This window comes from Odocoileus virginianus, chromosome 31 (assembly GCF_023699985.2).
Source record: "Odocoileus virginianus isolate 20LAN1187 ecotype Illinois chromosome 31, Ovbor_1.2, whole genome shotgun sequence".
Classification (NCBI taxonomy): domain Eukaryota; kingdom Metazoa; phylum Chordata; class Mammalia; order Artiodactyla; family Cervidae; genus Odocoileus; species Odocoileus virginianus.
The window spans coordinates 35,020,142-35,032,274 of NC_069704.1; the positions used below are offsets into that span (position 1 = coordinate 35,020,142).

General features: G+C 35.9%; 1 protein-coding gene across 2 annotated transcripts in view; it reads left to right on the top strand.

Annotated features, from left to right (window-relative positions):
• The window catches only part of KIF24 (kinesin family member 24), a 63,757-nt gene that overhangs the window by 24,208 nt on the left and 27,416 nt on the right, over positions 1–12,133 (top strand). The window contains exons 3-6 of one of the 2 annotated variants that reach the window (XM_070459603.1): positions 91–195; positions 1,757–1,946; positions 7,552–7,649; positions 10,559–10,774. In XM_070459603.1, coding sequence (XP_070315704.1) covers positions 91–195; positions 1,757–1,946; positions 7,552–7,649; positions 10,559–10,774 — 609 coding nt within the window. Of the gene's footprint in view, positions 1–87; positions 196–1,756; positions 1,947–7,551; positions 7,650–10,558; positions 10,775–12,133 lie in introns of both variants that reach the window. The other variant, XM_070459602.1, reaches the window with a different exon arrangement.

Below are 12,133 nucleotides of genomic sequence, written 5' to 3' on the forward strand. Positions count from 1 at the left end.
CATTCCTTATTATATTAGAGAAGTGGAGGTTAGGAAAGTTCATTGTCTCAGTAATTCCCAATATTGTCTTCTCCCCTAAATCCTAAGTAGGAGCCAGAGTTTCAGAACCCTGAGAAATTCTCTCACCAACTTGAAGCTTCCTGTTGGTGAGTCATCCCTACCCGAAGAGCATTCTCTTTGGATACCTCAAATTAGGTAAGTTCAAAATAACTTATTGGATTCTGAATTTTAATAAAAGTCTAAGGCATTTAGAGGACTGGTTGCCCTGACTTATTTAAGATCGTGAACAGACCTAACTCTAGCTATCTTAACTTTGCATGTCAGACAGATATAGTTTATTTCTTCTAGGGAATATTGCACATTAAAACTAGAGCCTTAAAAAAAGAAACAAGCTAGAACCTTTTAGGATGCATTAAAAATGTGTTTTATTCTGAGAAATTCCCAGTAGCCCAATGTTTAAGACTCAGCACTTTCACTGCTGGGCCTGGGTTCAGTCCTGGTTGGGGAACTGAGATCCTGCAAACCCCACAGCATGGTCCAAAAAAGCCCAAAGAAAGTTTGTTTTTTTCTTATAAAAAATAAAACACATGCAAAAGAAGAGAAAATACAACAATGAAGCCCCACATGCCTGCCATTCACTTTTAATGATTGTCAGGATTTTGCCATACTTCATGTCAAAATGGTTCTTTTTTTAGATGTCTACTATACATTGGTTTAAAAAAATAATAACATGCTTCAAAAGCCTTGAGTAGTTTTTTATGCATTATATTAGAAATTTTATTTCCTACGTTTTACTAATTTAGATCCTGGTGAAAAATAATTTTCCAGCCAGTTGGAGGTCTCAGAAAATTGAAATTGATATGAAACAATTATATAGTGAAATATCCTGTGTAAAATCTATTATAAAAGGCTGTTTAGGGGCTATTAATCAAATTCTAAAGTGTAAAGGAAGGGAATGATTTGTCTCTCTAAGACATTCTAAGTATATGTGCCAAAGGCATTGGTCTTGGTAAAACGTCTACTTTCAAGGATTCTCTTTTCTTGTTACCTTGCTTAAGAGGCATTTATGCATAGGTAAAGTGGTCAGTGCTTAGATGTATCATATATGCCACCATTAGACTCAGCTAGTAAACCTGATGAATTTTGTACTCTTAACCCAAGGAATATTGCCTCTCTTCTGGATGTTAAGGTGGATGAGTTCACTGAACACAGCCAGAGAAGAAATGTGTCTGAATAGAAGGAAAAATTAGTGGTGGACAGCACCAGTCATAAAATCGTCCTGGGAGTAGGATCGTGTTCTGACAAATAAATACATATCAGGGTAGGCCAAAAAAAGGAAGCAAGAAAGACAAAGGGAGGGTCAGAATATACCTAGGAGAAACATGGGGAAAATACATTGAAACCTACCACCGAATTCAAGTTATTTAATAAACCCAGGTAGGCTAAAAAAATCAAAATTAGATTGAATGGTCAAGAAAACAGCAAATGTATAATAATAAGGATTGAAAGGAAGCAAGAAATTTGCATTTGAGTGGGATTGAGTAGAGATGGAGATAGAAGTAAATCAGGAGGATTTCGAGCTAATGAAAGAGCTTTCTCAGTGTCAGCACTTTAGTATATAACAGATACTGTGTGTATGTGTGTGTGTATGTTTGTGTTACACCTAATATATAACAAAATATACTGATACTTTGACCTCTTAGGTAGCTTTATCCCATTAACTAAAAATTAAAGCCCACTTGTAAACATATATCAGACAGAACACTTCAGAGAAAGAGAATCCTTGGACTGAGATGGAGAAAATCAGAGTTTGTGTTCGAAAACGCCCTCTGGGCATGAGGGAGGTACGTCGTGGAGAAATCAACATTATTACTGTTAAAGATAAAGAAACTCTACTTGTTCATGAGAAGAAAGAAGCAGTTGACCTCACACAATATATTCTACAGGTATGATACTTTCCTTCTATGAAACTAACATTATCAAGTGTCAAGTTTTTGTTTGAATAGCAGTACAGATTCTGAAATTCAGTTTTTAGATTTGAGTGTTGGCATTCATTCTTTGTGACACTGCATTAATCACTGATAACACTTAGCCTTCATTTTTAAAAAATATAGTGCAGTAGGAGATAACGCAAGCATAATTCCTCCTCTCTCATGCAATAGAGTTGCATTGTACATTCACTTACCATGCTTTATGTGAATTTAATTATACATATTTAGTCATAAAAGAGCAAATGGGAGAATAAACAGAGTTTAAATAATGAACTGCTGGTAGGAAGGACAGTCGCTGAGTTGCCCCAGACCAACTGTGAGATGGTCACATAGTCTCAGTTCTCTCTTGTCTCTCAGTGTGAACTTACTCTGCTGAGTGCAAGTCTGGAGTTTAAAGATGGAGAGCAGCATGGCCCCAGGTTGCCAGCCAGCTGCTTATTTTGATTCTTAATTATGTTTAGGCATAGAGTTAAGTTGGTAGAAATTGGGTTCCTGAACAGGCCACTTTGTATAAGGTGGATTGCAGTGAGTAAAGATCCAGGAATGTGATTTCACATTGAACATGTATGGGTTTAAGTAAAACACTGGTAGCTCAAACACATTAAGAAATGTTCACTGCCTGCCAGGATGATTATGATTTAATATCAAAATGAATTTATTCCCAGCTCTTAGGTACCCTTTCAATAATTCCTTCAGTCTCTTATGAAAGCAGCAAACCCCATTAATGGAAGATACTATAATTTAGGCACTCTTAAAATTATGAAGCAATTGTGAATAATCTATTAAGATCTGGGAATTCAGAGTTTCTCTTACTCTGAATCTGCCTCCCTAAATGTTCATATTATGTCCATTCTGTTCTCTCTGTCTCTCGCTTCAAAACTCAGTGACTTAGAGTTCCCTGGTGGTCTCATGGTTAGGATTTGGCATTTTCACTGCTGTGGCTTGGACTCATTCCCTAGTCAGCAAACTGAGATCCTGCAAGCCAAGTGGTGTAAGAAAAAAAAAGTACAAAACCCAGTGATTAGTAGGAAGAAAAAAAAAAAGGTGGTGAGTAATCTGGTGTGCAGACAATTCACCTTGGTCAGCTGAGATTTTATTCTACTAAAATAAATCCTTTAACACTGAAGTCAAGTTGTTAATACTGTCCCCTCTTTAACACTTGCATTGTTCTTTGTTTTCTTTGCTTACCAAAATTGGGTTTCTCAGTAACAGTCAAAGCAATCCACAGGGTCTTTCTATGGGCAGTAAATTACTAGGCCACTGTCTAACCAACTCAATCACTTTAACAGCCTTATCGATTGCTGGTCAGTGCACAATCTATTAGGTCTAGGTGGGAGGTATTTATATTGAAGATGGTCCAAATGACCAATTAGTTGTAATGCTATCTAGTTCCATGGCTACTTATAGCCATAGTAATAGCCCTGTCCAGTCACCATCTACCCAAGACTGCCTTAATGATGCTTCTGTCACAGTAATTCCCTCAAGGAGGCATCATTTTATCTTTTGTATTTTTCCATTATCCCAAAACACAATAACCTTACTTCTTTGTCATTACCATTGGTCAATACTTATTGAATATCCATAGTTTCCATAGCTCTTTCTCGGCTGTTTGAACTTTGGACCTTTGCTGTCATAGGTCAAACTCCTTACTTGTCAATGCTTATAATATGTGTTGAGAGGCCTTCCCCGCCCCGCCCCCACCCCCCCGCCCCCGCCTTTCTTCCTTAAGTAGAAAAAAGAAAAGGGAGGTTCATAGCAAACATAGCAAGTACATATTGATCCTAGATTCTTTGGGTTTTATTTTTAATCTTATTTAGGTATTCAAACAATAGGTTTATGTGTCCTTTAATTAAATATCTTATCCTTTCAGATCTTTTGTTACTTAGTATATGTGATCATATACATACATTGTGTTGTCATACTTAACCATTAAATTTTATGATAGCAACATAATGAGTGGAAAAAACAAGGAAACAGACCTGTTTCTTTCATCCCCAATTTCTTAAGTAAAGGAAAATATATAGAGATTAAAAAAAGATGGTACTGAAATATATCAAAGCCAGCAGTGGCCATCTCAGGGTAATAAGATTTACAGATAATTTGATTTTCTTATCTATTGTAATCCATGTTTAACTTTTTTTTCTGCAATCAGCATTATTACTCTTATATCAATAAAATCAGAACTTTTGAATAGGATATAGATCATGCTATGAAGAGTGTCTCTAATCTCATTTTGTCCTTGAAGACAACCGGTATTCTAAGTGTATCTTTCCAGAGATATTTTAGAAATACATTTATAATCTGAAAAAAAAAACTTCTTTAAAAAATAAGCTATGCAACTCATATCATATCAAGGCTAAAGTGATTTTTAATTTTTTTGGCTGCACCCAGAGCAGCTTGCAGGCTCTCAGTTCCTGACCTGGGACTGAATCCAGGTCACAGCAGTGAAAGCCCAAATTCTAACCATTAAGCCACCAGGGAACTCCATGAAGTGAATGTTAATCAAACTTCATTGATAAAATATGGTCAAATGAAAGTGTATATGATGCAGAGGACTGTGAATTACAATAGTAATCTTGCATGTTCACATATCTTTCATGAGAGATGCTTACAGAAGTATTGGAAAAATCAATACTTTAGTTCTATTGGAAGGAAAAATTGTTGTTCAGTTGCTAAGTTGTGTCTGATTCTTTGCAACCTCATGGACTGCAGCACGCCAGTCTTCCCTGTTTTTCACTATCTCCCGGAGTTTGCTCAAGCTCATTGAGTTTGATGGCATCACCAACTGGAGTCAATGATGCCATCCAACCATCTCATCCTCTGTTGCTCTCTTCTCCTTCTGCCCTCAATTTTTCCCAGGATCAGGGTCTTTGGCAGTGAGTCGGCTCTTCTCATCAGGTGGCCAAAGTATTGGAGCTTCAGCTTCAGTATCAGTTCTTTCAACGAGTGTTCAAGGTTGATTTCCTTTAGGGTTGACTGCTTTAATCTCCTTGCAGTCCAAGGGACTCTCAACATTATTCTCTAGCACCACAATTCAAAAGCATCAATTCTTCGGCGCTCAGCCTTTATGGTCCAATTCTCCCATTGGTATATGACCACTGGAAAAACCATAGCTTTGACTATTATGGACCTCTGTCATCAAAGTGTTGTCTCTGCTTTTTAATACGCTATCTAGTTTTGTCATAACTGTACTTCTAAGGAGGAGGTGTCTTTTACTTTCATGGCTGCAGTCACTGTCCACTGTGATTTTGGAACCCAGGAAAATAAAATCTGCAACTGTTTCCATTTTTTCCCCATCAATTTGCCATGAAAAATCAATCTTCAGTTCTGTTAGATGGAAAGATACTAATTCCTATAATGAATGAATGCTTTCAAAAGTGTTTACCCAAGAGCACTTATAGAAAGAGGAGAATAGCCATATGCTCAGTGAAATAACAGAAAACCAAAACCAGTTTATTCCCACATTTATTTCTCTTCATTTTTAAAAATTTTCCTGAGAAATGCCAAAAATGCTTTTGATATCATACTTAACTATAAAAACCTACAGTGATTTTTGAGCAAAGAATGGATTTGTCTCCTTGCTTAAAGACCTGTTTATGAGTTAGATATAAATCATGTCCATTAAAATCAGATTTTAGAAATGTATTTTGCTCTTTATTATTGCCATTTTCAAGCCTAATCAAAAGTATAATGTATCTATATGACCGTCTACCTATGACCCAGCTTCAAAGTTACATTTTAGTGTTCTTAAAAATCAGTCACATTTTTCAGAACACTAAATGTTCACAGATCTCTTTGTCATGCTGCACAGGTTCATGTTTTTCTCACCTCCTGACTTCCGGAGACTTGTTTCTCTCCTTTTTTTGGCCACAGTGTGCAGCTTGCGGGACCTTAGTTCCCTACCCGTGCAGTAGAAGCTGGAGTAACCACTGGGCGGCGAAGGGATTCCCTGGAGAATTTTTTCTATTGATAAATCTGGCTTTGTGGCTCCAATTTCTTCTCAAATGACCTAATAGATTTCCATTCTAAAGTAATGTATATGAATCAGAATCATACTTGGGGTACAGTGACCCATAGTAAACTGGCTTAAGCCCATTTCCACCAGAGAAGCAGCTCAAGACTCAGACAGACCTTGTTTTAAAATTAGGGAAAAACCAAAGCTAGAACATGGACCTTTGTTAAAAAAAACCTTCTATGTTAGTGTTCTCATTTTGCTGAAAGATGTCAAATCTAGGGGATTTGATGCTCAATGGATGAATGTAGACACAAAACCATAACACTTATATGAAGATGTAAAATGCTAAAAATATTTTTCCTGTTTCCTTTCCATTTTTTTTATTGTGCCCTGTACTGCAGTTGTTTGAAGAAAAGTTTTGTTTATTGCAAAAAAAAAAATTTCCCCATAAAATTTTTTCTTAACTGAATATTTAGAGTAGGCCCAAAAGGTAGCATAAAATGTGACTTCATCTCTCATTCATTATGTGTGGGCTGCCATTATGATACTACAGTCAGACTTGAAATTATTAGGATTTTTTACCCAGATATAGTTGGGCTGCCAACATGGTAAGCCTCTAAATTATGGAAATAATTATGGTTGCTGAACTAATGCTTTCCAGACCCAACTTAATGGGGTCTCCTACTCTCCTCTTTCAGATTACTGTGGCTTTTCATTTGGGAATAATCTTGGATTCCTTTCTCTCCCCAGCTATCACATCCAGTCAGCTGCCAAATTTCTCATGCGCTCATGTCTTTTTATTTCCATTGTCATTGTCTAATTTAGACCCTTCTTAACCTAACCTAGAATTCCATGGATGGAGGAGCCTGGTAGTCTTCAGCCCATGGGGTTGCAAAGAGTGGAACATGACTGAGCAAATTCCCTTTTCTTTCTTTCTTTAACCTAAGCGCTAGTGTTCATGTTTCCAATACATGCACAATATAAGGCAGATTAGTCTTCCAATAAAATGGCTCGGCTCATCCCTTTCTTTGGCAAAGTTTTTTGCCTTTCTACTTTTGCTAAATTAAATATATAAGCGTTCCCTCCTCTCCCTTAATGCTGGTGTCCCAAAGCCCCTACAATATAGTCCTAACTCCTTATTCTTACCTGCTATTTTACTTTTCTACCTGCCAATATCCTGTGTTTCAAACACAGTAAATCCTCCCTGTCTTCTGAACATTCTTTGTGCTTTCCTGCTTTGCCTCTTTGCTCATGTTTCCCACGTGCTCAGGCTGGGCTGTGAGAATAACCTCCATAGAATTCAGTTCCTCTCCTAGACTTTAGGAGGATTGGCTCACTGTTAGCACTCATTAATCTACTTCCCTTAAGAGAGAACAGAAATCATGTGGCTTGGTTTTTACAGTATAAGAACACGTCTACAGAGATCTCAAGTAAAACTTGGCCCTGTCATTTGACAGTTGATGATTGCTTTTATCTCTAAATTTCTCATGGACAGTTAACTATTAGTTAAAAAGGTATTTGCACCTTTATCATGTGTCAACTAGAATAGTGTTGAAGAAAATCCAGAACGTATCTCTTTCTGTAAAAATCAAATTTCTTTTTCAGCATGTTTTTTATTTTGATGAAATCTTTGATGAGGCGTGCACCAATCAAGATATTTACATGAAGACTACTCACCCACTCATTCAGCATATTTTCAATGGGTACGATAGAAATTATTTGCTCTTCTTGCCTTTTATTTTATATTTTCCATAAATTTTATTTCTTTGTAAATATTACTTATGCTTTTCTATTATTTTGAATTAAATATGAAATTGTGTTTTGACCTAATGAATTTAAATTAGACTCTTCTGGAAAATTCCATGTCTCTCCTTATAGGATTCACAAAACATTTAGAAATATTCAGCAAAATTTTCATTTACATTGATGATATTGATTCTTTGTGCTTAGTGGAAAAATATAAGCTGCCAACAATATTATTTTATCAAAGTCCTTAGAATAAAAAGATGTATGTGGTTGTAATTAGTTTGAACTTTTGCTAATAGGAATTATGTATTCTAGGTATAGTTTCATTAATTTTTTTTCAAGTAGGATAGATAAGTGACTATCATTCACTTTTCATAGATGTATTTTTTAATTTAAAAATAATTATTCACACTTAGTAAGCATTAAATGGGACAGAGTAGGTACTTGGGGGGGCTCTGTTATATATTTAAAATATGTAGTAGTCAGGTATAGGTAGAAAATGTTGGGTAGTTGATTTCAGGGTATTTTTACTTTTATTTTTTAAAATAACTTTTATAACTTAAAAATTGAAGTATAATTTACATACATCAAGATGCACAGATCTTAAGAAGTACTTAGGTTTGATGAGTTTTGATGTATCCAAGTAACCAGTATTCGGAATAAGATACAGAACGTTTCTATCACCCCAGAAAGTTCTTCCACCGTCACCTCCAAGTCTTATATAACTACTGACTTGCTTTCTGTCACAGTAGGTTAGTTTTGCCTATTCTAAAATGTCATAGAAATAGGATCGTTATAATGTATATCTTATGCCTGGCTTCTTTTGCTTAGCATAATGTTTTTTGATATTAGTACATGTTGCATGTAACTAGTTTTATTGCTGAGGAATATTTCCTTTTATAAATATTCCATTTTTTTTTTTAATCCATTCTTCTTTTGATGGACGTTTGGGTTCTTTCCAATTTTGGAGTATTATGAGTAAAGCTGTATGAACATTTTTATCCAAGTCTTTTTATGGACATCTCTTAATTTATCTTGAATAAAAATCTATAAATGGAATTACCAGGTCTTCGGATAGGTCTATAAGAAAGTGTCAAACAATTTTCCTTGCTCTATTTTATTTTCCCAACAGCAATGTATGAGAATTGAAGTTCTGTACTTTCACCATATTTGATATGGTCAATCTTTTTTATTCTAGCCAGTTTAATGGGTATGGAACTATATCTCATTATGTGTTTTATTTTTTTTTAAATAAATTTACATTTTCCCAGGATCTAACACTGAGCATCATTTCATGTGCTAATTTGGCCACTCAGATATCTTCATTTGCCTGTTTTTTGTTGTCTTTTTATTGTGATTGTATGGAAGTTTGGTTTTTTTTATGAACAGGTTAAGGTGAAATTTCTTTCTGGTTCAGTTTCTTATGCACCAAACTTAAGGAGTGCATTTTGAGAGAGCAGGTTTCTAAAATAAGTTAACATTTAAATGTTAAGACATCATCAGTAAAAAAATAAGAGAGTTGCAAGTTAGGTGAAATTATTAGGTTAAGTTCTATAATGTGTAGTAAGAGCTTTCTTTGTCTTTTTTTTTTTAATTTAAAGTTCATCACAAAAATGTTCAGAAGATAAGGTAGATGTTGTTCTTTATTATTCTTATTCTGTTAGATCTTCTTCAGTGTATTTACATTTTTCTCCTGTAATTCTTTTCCCTGTGTGACTGTAATTCTTTTCCTATAATTCTTTTCCCAATTGTGACTCTCTATTCAAGTGCCCACACTGTTGGGAGCCATGATTTAAAAGACAAGGAGTAACCAACCAGTCTCTGCTTCTAAACAGCTTACATTTAATTTGCTCTCATGTCTAGATTCTCACACTTCAATGATTCCTTTGCTCTTGTCAAATCACTGTTTCTTTGGATTCTGTCTGGCTTCATGTCCTTTCTGTGTATTCATCTCTCTGTCCACCTCCAGCCTCCCCTTCCCCTCTGTCCATACATATTAATAGAATATTTTTCTTGCTACTTTTATCATCAGTCCATAGGATGCCTGTATAAGAATCTAGCTACTTACTGCATAACATTATGTTCACTCTCTGTTTAGTACTAAATAGTACTAGGACTACATAGTACATAGGATCCCATAGTACTCAGGTAGTCTTGGCCTCATCTCCTCCTAAAATACACTGTGGCTGGCAGGTTGGTCTCTCAACTTTTCTGTCCACCTCTTAATTTACAGTTTTTCACACCCATCCAGCTCGTGTACACACACATATCCACATGCCGGAACAGTGGCTTCCACTTAGAATCATAGGACATCAGGGCTATAAGGGATCTTGAAAATCAAGTAGCCCGTAATTTATTGATGAAAGTGAAAACTAAGGCCATAAGAGGTCTTTTGTGAGTCCTCCTTCAAATATTTTGCTTCAATTGATTTTACGTCTGTTTAAACTTCCTTAATGTCCTTATAAGTGATCACCACCAAATTGTATGATCTTCTATTATTTATTATATTTAGTTTTTTATTACTTCTTTCACTGAACTTATCTTTAAGGATTAACACAATTTTTTTTTTCCTCAAGGATCCTCTAAAGCACCTAACATTGGGTCTTTGTGTCCATATCTTCTAGAGCTGTCTTATGGTCGTACCAGTTCCATGAAAACTTTCTATTAAAAAAACTTACATACTGCTTTGAGAATTCTTTTCCTCCTCCTATATTTTTATAATGTAAAGCCCTCTTCTTAAAGGACCATATATTTTATAGTTGAATTTTATGGAGGATTCTTTCTCTACCTGACTTTTGTCATTTAAAAATCTATGTTAGCAGTTCTCTTAAAATTTAAAAGTAAATACAAATGATTCTTCCCCCAGAGGCAATGCCACTTGCTTCTCATATGGACAGACAGGTGCTGGAAAGACCTATACCATGATAGGAACTCATCAGAACCCAGGACTGTATGCTCTGGCTGCCAGAGACATCTTCAGACAACTGGAAGTGTCCCAGCCAAGAAGGCATCTTTTTGTTTGGATCAGCTTCTATGAAATCTACTGTGGACAGCTTTACGACCTTCTAAATAGAAGAAAAAGGTATTGGGTATGAGTGGGAAACTGTAAATCTGTTCTTTATTGTTTTAAGCCAGAGTCCCACTGACGCTTCAGTAGTTTGGCCACCTGATGCAAAGAGCCAACTCATTGGAAAAGACCCTGATGCTTGGAAAGATTGAAGGCAAAAAGGGAAAGGGGCGGCAGAGGATGAGATGGTTAGATAGCATCATCAACTCAATGGACATGAATTTGAGCAAACTTTGGGAGATAATGGAGGACAGAGGAGCCTGGCTTGCTACAGTCCATGGAGTCACAAAGAGTCTGACACGACTTAGCAACTGAACAACAATAACAACCCACTGAATTGTGGGATTTAATGAGAGGCTTTGGTATACCAGTGCCCTTTTATGAATGAGGGTGTCCTGAATCAGAGGCATATTTTTTAAAACTATCAATTCAGCTACAGAAAAATGTAAATTAGCCGTCTAGCAGTGTTTTATAAGTGATCAATATTGTAATGTTCATCAAAAGACAATGTCTCTTTTTTTGTGGTCTTTGAAAGGTCATAATTTTAGGAAGTCAGGAAACCAACATATACTTAAATCCCTTCCTGTTCTTTTCATCTATTATTATACTGGAAGAACTATAAATAATGTTTTCCCACTTCCTCTTGTTTTTTCTCTCAGTAATCTTAGGGTAAACTTAATGATAGTTTTCTGATATCAATAAAAATAAAATATTTTTTTCACATTAGACTTTTAACTCTTATAAGGCTTTAGCTATTCCCTTTACAACCTAATACAATACTTTAGAAATGTGTTCTTTCAGTAACAGATTTTAAATCCCTCTTGTATTCTTCTGGCATAAAGTTTTGCTTAGGTTGAAACATGATTTTAACTGAGTGGGAGGCAATGAAGTTGTGAAGGTATCGACTGACTGGGAGAACAGGGAAGAGAGGGAGGGGCTGGGGAAGTGGAGGGACAGAAGGTTGTCCTGAGAGAATTCACCAGACCTGAGACCTGTTGGGAGCAGCCACACCAGGCAGAGAGGAGAGAGCTGAGGCTGGGCGTGGTGGAAGTCTGGGAAAACCAAATCAAGCTGTGGTACATATACACCATGGAATATTACTCAGCCGTTAAAAAGAATTCATTTGAATCAATTCTAATGAGATGGATGAAACTGGAGCCCATTATACAGAGTGAAGTAAGCCAGAAAGATGAAGACCAATACAGTATACTAACACATATATATGGAATTTAGAAAGATGGTAACGATAACCCTATATGCAAAACAGAAAAAGAGACACAGATGTACAGAACAGACTTTTGGACTCTGTGGGAGAAGGCGAGGGTGGGATGTTTCGAGAGAACAGCATCGAAACATGTGTATTATCTAGGGTGA